The following is a 12,247-nucleotide window of genomic DNA, read 5'->3' on the forward strand; positions in this document are numbered from 1 at the left end:
CCTTAGGGGGTGCAGGTTGGGTTCCAGAGGTCCATAGTCTTTCCTAAAAGCTGAATTGTGCTTTTTTATTTACAGAGGACCCCGTCAGACAATCTTCCACTTCAGAGAATGGGGACTCCATCCCCTTACATCAGAATGGTCAACGAGAGGCTACCAACTCTGCAGGCACCCTACAGGTAATGTTGGAATTGCTGACTTTGCTGGACAGTAGAAGTGGCTAGTTGCATGACTGTGGAACAAACTGCCTGAGATTCCAACACCAGCCAGGGGTCCCGGGGGGGCACTTTGATCCTTTCTTGTAACTTTGGAACAGAGTGAGGGATCAGCCTACTCCACAGGAAGGTGGGGAAGTTTATTCTCACGACAAGCAACGCATTCTAGGCTGCTAAATAACAACTTAGACCCCGTTCACACCTGAGCGTTTTGTAGCTTGAAGCCTGAAGCTACAAAACGCTGGGGGGAAAAAAAATCAATTATTCTCTATGGAGATGGTTCACATCTCCACTCCAAAATGCCTGAAGCCGGAAGCTCCAAAACGCCTGAAGCTCAAACAAGCTCTGGAACTTTTGCTTTAGGCAGATTTGGGTGTTTTTCTGCTTTTTAGATTGGTGACCTTTTGACCTGTACAAAATTGCTGTAAAAACCGTGACAAAAATCGCTGTAAAATTGCGCAACTTTCTGCCTGAAAAACGCTACGCTCAGGTGTGAATGGGGCCTTAGAGCAAATCTAATCCCTAATTGAATGACATTTGGTTCGCTAAAGCCCTGACTGCCTCAAACAATTACTTTTTTTTTTTTTTTTTTTTGTATTGTAACAAAATATTTGTTGTTCTCTTTCTTAGACATGTGCACTGACACATTTTTTAGTTTTCGTTTCATTCGTTTTTTTGCTTTTTTCGGAAATTCGTAAAAACGAAAATTCGGATTTTCAAATTACTGAATTTTTGGAAATGCGAAAATTAGAAAATCTGAAAAAAAGAAAGAAAATCCGTAAATATCGAAATAATAACTAACTATTAAATTATAGATATTGGAATTTCCTTTCAAATTTGGCTGTTAGTGAACGTAACGAATACAAATTTATCTGAAGTTAAGAATTATCCGAAATAACGAATGGTGTATCATTTAATATGTATCATTAGTTATTTCAGATTTCCATTTTTTTTTTCTTAATTTCCATTTTTTTTTTATTAAATGAAGGTGTACAACAGCTTAAACTATACACACACTGAAATTTAAAATGGAAATAAAAAAAAAAAAAAAAAAAAAAAAAGTCTCATATTACACCATGATCCTGGTTAGTTGCTTTGACTGTTCATAAATCTTATAAAAAAGCGTCACGTTACCTGCAACTTAAATTGAACATTATCAAAAAGGAATGCTGTTGCACTCTTTACAAATGACCACTACAAATAAACATTTAAAAACTGTCTCAAAAAAGGTATATTTTACAGTCCTTCATCCATTGTAAAGGTATTGTACCTAAATATATCCATTCCATTCACAAAATGGCTCTCTGTATCTGCTCTGGTGTCCTCTATCATATCACTGCATGTTCTACGCATGACTGAGATAATGACTCCTTAAATTTGTAATCTCGATAACCCGCAGCTGTGTTACCTCTGGGCTCTCATCCTCTCCTATTTATACAGTGAAGCCCAGAAGGAACAAAGTGGAATTAATAGCGATTTCTTCCTCCTCCATATCCACCACCAGCACTCCCTCCACTGCCAGGGCCATAGTTGCTTCTGCTGCCTCCAAAGTTTCCTCCACTCTTCATAGGGCCATAATTAGAAGACTGCTGATTGTAGTTTCCAAATTCATTGTAGTTTCCTCCTCCACCATAGTTACCTCCTCCGTAGTTGTCATATCCGCCACCATATCCACCACCTTGGATTGCCATAACCAGGACCACCACCATAACCACCAGGTCCACCTCCAAAGTTTCCACCTCCTGGGCGCCACCATATCTGCAGATTTTTATTCTTATTCTTGTATTTTCAAAATTTTAGATTTTTAAAATTTATGAAATTTCGAATTTCCCGGAATTTTGAATTTTCGAAAATTCGATATTCGCAATTTCGAAATTCGGAGACTTCGGAATTAACGAATTTGTCAAAATTCGTTAAACAAATTTGGAACTAAACGAATCGCACATGTCTACTTTTCTCTCATCCTTTTTTATTCCCATCATAGTGCTGATGACCTTCTCCAGCCTCTGCGGCCACTTCCTCTTCACATCGCTCCACCGTTGGCTGCACATGGTTGCTCTGGCCTGGTTCCTGATGGTGACTACGGTGGACCATTCCTGATTTGATGTGTGTTGGCACGGTCACTTGTAGTCTCCACCAGGAGGCATGTGACGGGGATGACAATGCAGCTGTGCAATTGGGAGATGGTTGTCGCTCTGTGAATGGAGGTGCCCAAACGATGACCATCATGGCAGGATCACCAGAGATTTGAATGAAAATGGTAGATTTAGAAATATTGAATAGACATGTGCCAACCGTTTCTTTCCATATTCTTCTTTTTTCTTTTTTTTTTTTTTTAACAACTTTTCGACAAATTCGTTAATTTAGAAACCTTTACTATCTATAATAAAACTGGTTCATCCTATAGCTGGAATCCATATGTCCTATCTTTTTTTTTTTTTTTTTTTTTTGCAAGACAAAGGCATAATGAGCTAGTAAGCATGGCATACTAGCTCATCATGAAATACTTACCTTGGAACGAAGCCCCCGCAGCGGTCCCGGCACACTGCTCTAGCCAGCGATATGTCTCTCAGAGTTATTTCCAGGTATCATGGGCTCCGGTGCTGTGACCGGCCGGACCCGCCATGACGTCACCATTAACGGCACGCTCGGTCTGTTTTTTCAGTGGGCATGTGCTGATGATGTCGGCACATGCTGATACAGGGGAAACCACCTAAACCGTGCAGGTTTAGGAGATATCCACGGTAGCTACAGTCAAAAGTGGTCTGTAATGCCGCGTACACACGGTTGGACTTTTCGGCTACAAAAGTCTGACAGCCCGTCCGACGGACTTTCGACGGACTTTTGGCGGACTTGCGGCAGACTTTCTAACGAACAGACTTGCCTACATACGATCACACAAAAGTCTGACGGATTCGTACGTGATGAGGTAGACCGGACTAAAATAAGGAAGTTGATAGCCAGTAGCCAATAGCTGGCCTAGCGTCGGTTTTTGTCCGTCGGACTAGCACACAGACGAGCGGATTTCTGGGTCCGGCGGAGTTACGACGTAAAGATTTGAAGCATGTTTCAAATCTAAAGTCCGTGAGATTTGCGGCTGGAAAAGTCAGCTGAAAGTCCGGGGAAGCCCACACATGATCGGATTGTCAGCCGTATTTTTTCCGTCGGCGTCCGTCAGACTTTTGTAGACGAAAAGTCCGACCGCGTGTACGCGGCATAAGGGTTTACAACCACTTTAAAGTGGAAGTCCATGCAAAATCTAAAATCCCTCCACCTGTACACACCAGGGATCTAACACTAACACACCCATCCCTGTAAAGAAAAGATGAGTATACATACCTTAATGGAAGCTTGATCTGACCCGCTCCGGTCCGGTCTCCAGCGGCGGAAGAAGCTCTGCAGAGGACATGGCCGACAACGGCTGTGAAATGAATGGGAAGTGACGTCACCCATAGAATTACTATGGAGCTTCTCCTCCGCACCCTCCTTTATAGAGAAGCCGCGGCTGACAGCTTAGCTTTGGGTTCCGGTCGGAGCGGGTCAGATCGGCTTCCAAAAGGTATGTACAGTAAAATTGGTGTGAGAGCGTTTTGCAAAACGAGCAAAATTTTTAAATAAATAAATTTTGACTGTATATACAAGTAGCGAGTATAATTATATAAAAGAGAAGAGAGGCGCCTCTAAGTGTAGCAATATGGTTACGTTGAATGAAGGTACAACATTTAGAAACTCACATTAAAAGAGGCACATCTAAGTATGCAGGCATCCGGGGTAAAGCTGTCCACATAGACCGTCCTCTTCACCACCGTTGGCCTCATCCCTTCCATGAGCGCTTCAAGCCTCGCTTTCAGATCGCTCTACTGCAGGGTGGTCTTCCCGGTCAGAATTGCAGACTGACAGCGGTGAGAGCCGGCGGTGCGGGGGGATGGTCTATGTGGACAGCTTTACCCCCGGATGCCTGCATACTTAGATGAGCCTCTTTTAATCATCAACCATGTGAGTTGCTAAATGCTGTACCTTCATTAAATGTAACCGTATTACTACACTTAGAGGCGCCTCTCTTCTCTTTTATACTCTGGGGCTCCTGCTGGATTTGGCTTCTAATCCCCTTGTGGAGGCCTCCATTTGTGGATGGACATTTTATGGTAACACAACCTGGTCACATCGCTATAATCTTTTTATAAGGACTATAAACTGAAGGACCTAGGAATAAATGGTTGTGGAACGAATCATTGGAGTTTCCATTATTTCTTATGGCGAAATTTGCTTTGATATACAAATGCTTTGGATTACAAGCTTGTTTCCAGAACAAATTATTCTCGCAATCCAAAGGTTTTACTGTATACTATTGTAAAAAAAGATTACGCTGCGCTAGAGTGTGTTAGACATGCTACTAAATGATAGCATGATCGAACAACTGCGTCTAAATAAACGCATGTGGATGAGGAAAACAAAATACCTCTACAAGGTAAGCGGACCTAATAATAGATGAATACTAATAAATATGAATACAAATGTGAAATATGACAAATACATATAAACACATATAAACGCATCAAAGTAATACATGTAAATTCAAATGTGAAATATGACAGATAAACGCATCAAAGTGCACAGGTACCTATAAGCATAACTGAATGGCAGCATTACTAGAAAGTGCAATGAATAAATGACTATAAATGCATCAAAGTGCAAATGTGCCGATCTTTCCCATCGTTATTACTGTATACTAATTTTTACTTTACAGGGATAGAGAGGTTGGTGTTCGATCGGTGGTGTCTATAGATGCAGGGGTTTTAGTTTTTGCATGGACTTCCACTTTAACTATAGTTGTACAGCAGTTTATTTGCTTGTATGCTAAGCGTTACATATTATGTTACATTGAGTTCTGCACAGATTGGAATTTGCATGGACCTGTTTGCATGGGGGGGCCTCGTACCGTGTCATCTGTCATGTTTATACAGGTGAGCATGGAGGACACAAAGCTGTCATAATGTAATGACAGGTTATTATGGGTCACAGTGGATTTGTTAGAAAGGAGACCGATCACCATTAAAGCGGAACTTTACCCAAAGGGAAAGTTCTGCTTTTCTGCTACAACCCCCCCCCACCCGCTCCTCTTCAACTTTTGGATATTTTTGCCTATTTAATGGGTGGGGAGCGTTTTTGGTTGGTTTGGACCTGGTTTTGACAGTTACCTGCTACCACTTCCGCCTGGATCACCTTTACAATCCAAGCAGAAGTTTTGGCCCCACCCTCTCTGCCCACAGCCTATCTGGACAGGTCACATGTCTCAGAAGGCTGCGGGGGGAGCCCCTTCACACAACACAGCTGTCGTAACATGTTCCCGAAAGTGAACTTATCCTTTAACTTGTCAGTGGTCATAAAGTTATGGCTGATCAGTGTAAGTTACGTATCTAATATTACAGTCCAATGCCCCGTACACACGGTCGGATTTTCCGACGGAAAATGTGTGATAGGACCTTGTTGTCGGAAATTCCGACCGTGTGTGGGCTCCATCACACATTTTCCATCGGATTTTCCGACACACAATGTTTGAGAGCAGGCTATAAAATTTTCCGACAACAAAATCCGTTGTCGGAATTTCCGATCGTGTGTACACAAATCCGACGCACAAAGTGCCAGGCATGCTCAGAATAAATAAAGAGATGAAAGCTATTGGCCACTGCCCCGTTTATAGTCCCGGCGTACGTGTTTTACGTCACCGCGTTCAGAACGATCAGATTTTCCAACAACTTTGTGTGACCGTGTGTATGCAAGACAAGTTTGAGCCAACATCCGTCGGAAAAAAATCCTAGGATTTTGTTGTCGGAATGTCCGATCGTGTGTACGGGGCATTAGGGTCACCACACAGGTTACATTCTGACCAACACCGTCTTTGTACAAGCAAATTTAGATTAATATGAGCACCTTACTAGAGCTGAACGATTCTGGAGAAAAATGAGAATCGCATTTTTTTTTTTTTTTTGCTTAGAATAAAGATCGCGGTTCTCTCGGCGTGACATCATCTTTCACATTATACAAAAAAAAAAATTGGGCTAACTTTACTGTTTAGTATTTTTTATTCATTTAATTAAAAAAAAAAATGCATTTGAAAGACTGCTGCGCACATACAGTGTGACATAAAATATTGCAACAACCACCATTTTATTCTCTAGGGTCTCTGCTAAAATATATATATATAATGTTTGGGGGTTCTAAGTAACTTTCTAGCAAAAAATAATGATTTTAACTTGAAACCAACACGTGTCAGAAAAAGGTTTAGTCTTTAACCACTTAAAGGGGTTGTAAACCCTCGTGTTTTTTGACCTTAATGCATCCTATGCATTAAAGCGGGGTTCCACCCAAATTTTGAACAATATCTGTATGTATTCTCTTCCTTGCCTAGATGCTGACATGCCGTTTAAAAAAATTTAAATCGCCGTAATTACCTTTTACTTTTCTATTCTTCTTTGCACTTCCTGGTTCTCCTCCCGTGGGAGTAGGTGTGTTTCTAGCCTCTCCCAGACTCCTGGGAGCTAGTCTCAGGCTTCCCAGGATGCCACTGAGCATGTGTGGGAACGAGCGGTGAATGCTGGGAGCACAGCATTCACCACATCCAGGAAATAAATGCTTGTGGGCTTCAAATGCCCACAATGAAGATGGAAACCGCCTGCAGTGAATAATATAAGTTATTCTTTCCGACGAAATCTGACACAGGCGGACATATTACACACAATATGTGAGTATGTAATGCTGAGAAGAAAAGTTTGTGAATGAACTCAAAAAAAAAAAAAAACGATAGATAGGTGGACCCCCGCTTTAAGGTGAAAAAACACTTGGCATACACCGCCCCCCCCCCCCCCCCCCCCGTTTTACTTACCTGAGCCCTGAAACTGGACCCGGCGGGGACACGCTGTCTCTCTGCCTGGGTTCTCGGCCCTTGATTGGATAGATTGACAGTAGCGCAGCCATTGGCTCCCGCTGCTGTCAGTCAAATCCAATGATGCGGGGGGCGGGGCCGAGTCCGGCATTCGTGTCTGTGGACTCAAATTCTGGACTCGGGAGCGCGCCCGCAAGGTAACTCCCTTGGGAGAGCGCTTCTCCTTGGGGGGGGTTATCTGATGTGGGGAGGAGCCGCGAGAGCCACCGGGGGACCCCAGAAGATGATGATCGGGGCCACTCTGTGCAAAACAATTGATACCCAACATGTCATGCTTCAAAATTGCGCCCGCTCGTGGAATGGCGACAAACTTTTACCCTTAAAAATCTCCATAGGCGACGTTTAAAAAAATTCTACAGGTTGCATGTTTTGAGTTACAGAAGGAGGTCTAGGGCTAACGATCATGGCGATACCTCACATGTGTGGTTTGAACACCGTTTACATATGCGGGCGCTACTCACGTATGTGTTCTCTTCTGCACGCGAGCTCGACGGGATGGGGCGCATTTAAAAAGATATTATTTTTTTTTCTTATTTATTTTACCTTTTTATTTTTACACTGTTCTTTTTTAAAAAAAAAATTGTGTCACTTTTATTCCTATTACAAGGAATGTAAACATCCCTTGTAATAGAAAAAAAGCATGACAGGACCTCTTAAATATGAGATGTGGGGTCAAAAAGACCTCAGATGTTATATTTACACTAAAATGCAATAAAAAAAAATAACTAAATGTCATTTGGAAAAAAAAAAAAAATGTCCCTTTTTAAGAGCTATGGGCGGAAGTGACGTTTTGACCTCGCTTCCGACCTGCAATGATATGGAGACGGGTGGGGGCCATCTTCCCCTCACTCGCCTCCATGCCTAACAGGGAGAAGAACCTGATCGCCTTCGCCGCTACCGACAGCTCCGGTAAGCGGCAGAGGGCACCGGAGCATGGGGCCCTCTCCCGCCGCCGATTAAAAGTGATCTTGCGGCGAATCCGCTGCAGAGACCACTTTTATCTGAAATCGGACCCCCCGCTGAAGAAGAGGATACTGGGGTTATGGCAGATAGCTGCTGCCATAACAACTATATTCCTCTTCAAAGTAGCGATGTAAAATGACGGTGGGCAGTCCGCAAGTGGTTAAACTTCCCTCAATAAAGACTGAAGTTCATTCCTTTGAACTAAAGAACAAAATGTTACAATGTTTATAGTTGGCTCAGCCACTGAGAGCCTGTTCACACTGAGGCAGCACGACTTGCTGCGCGACTTCCTCAGGCGACCTGCACACGACAGCAGCGGCAACTTGCAAAACAACTTCTATATAGAAGTCAATGCAAGGCACCTCAAGTCGCCCCCAAAGTAGTACAGGAACCTTTTTCTAAGTCGGAGCGACTTGAGTCGCTCCCATTAGAATGGTTCCATTGTACAGAACGGAACGCGACTTGTCAGGTGGCTAAGTCGCCTGACAAGTCGTCCCAGTGTGAACCGGCTCTGAGGAATGTTGTGAAACTTGGCAGACTGCCTGTTTTTGTTTTCTCTTTTTTTTTGACAGCTGTTGGCTTGAGCAGAGAACTCTGCATAGAATCTGGAAAATGCTTTGTTAAGATCGCGAGGGGGGGAAAGAATCGCGATCTCGATTCTTAACGCTTAATCATGCAGCTCTAGCACCTACCTAATCTGTCTAGTCAGTGTGCATCCAAAGAGATGCATTTGCCTTACACACTTGTTGGTAGTTCTGTTGTGTTTTATTTTATACATTTTTTTTAAAATAAATTTTATACATTTTTATTTTAGAGCCCCTGTCCGACAGAAGAGACAGATGATGGCAGAACCTTAACCAATGGAATAGGGCCACAGTGGAGGTGCTATGCTCGACTAGTGAACCCGCAACACCTTCTGCTGACCTTCCTTCCGGCCACTTTTTCTGGTATGTTCTTTAAAAATGCTTTTATTTTTATTTTTTTATCATTAAAGATTTATTGATAACAAAGGATTGTTACAAATCAAGGAAGCATACATATATAATACTCTATCCTAATACATGAAGGTAATGTTATATAGAACGGTCTTCTCGTTATGGTGATTAGTCCATTTACTGTGGAGGTAATGGGGATCTTCCAAGTCCTTTTCAACAAATAACAGCCTGACTGTAGTAGCTGAAAGCAGGGAGACCATTTGGGTCCAAAACTTCTCTTATTCAGAACAGTACCACATGTAAAATTAAATATATATGCATTCTCCTGATTGCAGTCAGAAACAGTAACGATTAGTAGAGATGGACTGAAAGGAAAGTGAACGGCGATCGACCATCTTATACATATTCATTACGGGAGGTATAGAAGCCATGTGTACTATGACCCGGATCATTTAACTAATGCTAGGTTGATGAAATTGTTCTGTAACAGTGTTCGTTTATGTCAGAGTACTTTTTTATTTTATTTTTTTAACTAAAGACATGTAGCAGAATACATTTTGGGCTAAATTTATGAAGAAATTTTATTTTATTTTTTAATTGGATATGTTTAACAGCAGAAAGTAAAAAAATATTGTTTTTTTTTTTCAAAATAATTGGTCTTTTTATATTTTTATATAATAAAAAAACCAAACAAAAAAACAGTGGCGATTAAATACTAACAAAAGAAAGCTCTATTTGTGTAAAAAAAAAATTATATAAATTTAATTTGGGTACAACATTGCATGACAGAGCTATTGTCAGTTAAAGTAGCGCTTTGCCGCATAGAAAAAAATGGCCTGGTCTTGAAGGGTGGGGTGGAGGGGGGGGGGGGGGGGTTAAAACCTTCCAGGGTTGAAGTAGTTAAGACAATTGTGCGTTTGCGACGTTGTGAAGACACCTTGGAGAAGGCTCTTTCCTGTGCGCTGTGTACAGAGCCAGCTTCATAAAGACAAGGTGTGACCAGGTTGATGTGGAGGATCTCAAGTATTCTTGCACAGAGCCCCCCCCGACCTCAACCCCACTGAACACCTTTGGGATGAACTGGAACGCCGATTGTGAAAGCGGTCTTCTCATCCAACTTCAATACCTGACCCAAAAATGTTTTTTTTTTTTTTTTTTTTGGCTCAGTGGTCGCAAACTCCCCTAGAAATAGGAGTGGAGGTTGTTCTAAAACACTTAACCACATAGCATAGCTGAAGCATGATTTCTGCATCGAGTTCCATACTTGTCATGGATATTATTGATCTTTATTCTGTTTCTCTTCTAGATGTCCAGAAGTTGATGATCCCTCCAGACCTCTCCGTGTCCACAGAGGGAAGCTCGCTGTTCAACTCTTCTCTGTCAGAGACCCTTCCGTCTGGAGCTGTGATCCCCACACTGAGCATCACCCCTGCATCGGGTAAATGACCCTGACAAAATGCTGTGCTTCACGAACCTCCAAAAGGCAAAAAATTGTGTATATGTAAAGCTGAACACCAAGTAGGTATTCCATATTCACTAAAGGAGTGCACTTAGTTCTGCACTCTTGTGACCCAGGATCAGCTGACAGCGGGCTCAGGCCTGCTGTTGGCTGAAGTCTCAGGGCCAGTCCAGACACTGGAGGGATCCCAACAATAATGTCAAAATGCCTGACTGGAAGCTGACTCAGCCTCTCAGTGCCCAGCTGAGAGCCTGAGCCAGCAGCTCCTGCCCCCTCCACAGTGTAGGACTCCAGTGAATGCTGGAGGGCCATAGCAGAGAGCCGGTGACTGACGGTCACTGCTCTGTGCTCAGAGCAGACCCACGGACTGAGCAATAAGCAGCCTTTGATCGCTCAGTTCCCAGTGTAGAGCCAGCAGGGGACAGCTGCAGCTCGGATTGATGCTGCAGTCATCTAGGTGAGTATAAATCACACACAGAGTGGTACAGGTTTTCCTTAAGAATATCCCTGTATTTAGCACCATCCATCTTTCCCTCGACTCTGACCAGTTTCCCAGTCCCGACTGCTGAATAACATCCCCACAGCATGATGCTGCCACCACCATGTTTCACAGTGGGGATGGTGTTCTTTGGGTGATGTGATGTGTTGGGTTTGCCCCAGACATAACGTTTTCTTTGATGGCCAAAAAGTTTTATTCTTTTAGTCTCATCAGACCAGAGCACCTTCCTCCATACATTTTGGGAGTCTCCCACATGCCTTTTCCCAAACTCAAAATGTGCCATTTTGTTTTTTGCTGAAAGTAATGGCTTTCTTCTGGCCACTCTGCCATAAAGCCCAACTCTATGGAGCGTACGGCTTATTGTGGTCCTATGTACAGATACTCCAGTCTCTGCTGTGGAACTCTGCAGCTCCTCCAGGGTTACCTTAGGTCTCTGTGCTCCTCTCTGATTAATGCCCTCCTTGCCCGGTCCGTGAGTTTTGGTGTGCGGCCGTCTCTTGGCAGGTTGGCTGTTGTGCCATGTTCTTTCCATTTGGTTATGATAGATTTGATGGTGCTCCTATTTTTTTTTATAACCCAACCCTGACTTGTACTTCTCAGGAACATTGTCCCTTACTAGTTTGGAGAGTTCCTTGGTCTTCATGGCAGTGTTTGGTTAGTGGTGCCTCTTGCTTAGGTGTTGCAGCCTCTGGGGCCTTTCAGAAAGGTGTGTCTATGTAATGACAGATTATGTGACACTTAGATTGCACACAGGTGGACATCATTTCACTAATTATGAGACTTCTGAAGGTAATTGGTTGCACCAGAGCTTTTTATGGGCTTCATAACAAAGGGGGTGAATACATACGCACATGCCAATTATCAGTTTTTTATTTCTGAAAATTAGTTTTATGTATATATTTTTCTAATTTTACTTCACCAACTTAGACTGTTGTGTTCTGATCCATCACATATAATTCAGATTAAAAAAAAACCATTGAACTAAAGTCTGTAATGTAACAAAATAGGTAAAAAACCAAGGGGGGTGAATACTTTTGGCACTGTAGGTAAGCTTCAAAGAGTTGGAGATTTTGGATGCTGGCAGCTGCTCTGTGATCTCCTCGATATCCAAATTTCCAATATATGCAACAAATTATCATCAAGTCCTCGCCTCCAGAAATGTATAAATATGCACTATTACAAGTCGTGTGATCTACATTTAATCCCCCAAATAAATCTCATTGCATTTTAACGTTT

The 12,247-nt window shown here is 42.6% G+C and overlaps 1 protein-coding gene across 1 annotated transcript in view; it reads left to right on the forward strand.

Moving 5' to 3' along the window:
- SZT2 (SZT2 subunit of KICSTOR complex) overlaps positions 1–12,247 on the forward strand; it is a gene marked incomplete in the record, with an annotated part of 250,239 nt that overhangs the window by 67,751 nt on the left and 170,241 nt on the right. The window contains 3 exon segments of the mRNA XM_073593915.1: positions 76–176; positions 8,933–9,065; positions 10,360–10,491. Coding sequence (XP_073450016.1) covers positions 76–176; positions 8,933–9,065; positions 10,360–10,491 — 366 coding nt within the window.

The sequence above is a fragment of the Aquarana catesbeiana genome, linkage group LG07 (genome assembly GCF_042186555.1).
Source record: "Aquarana catesbeiana isolate 2022-GZ linkage group LG07, ASM4218655v1, whole genome shotgun sequence".
Classification (NCBI taxonomy): domain Eukaryota; kingdom Metazoa; phylum Chordata; class Amphibia; order Anura; family Ranidae; genus Aquarana; species Aquarana catesbeiana.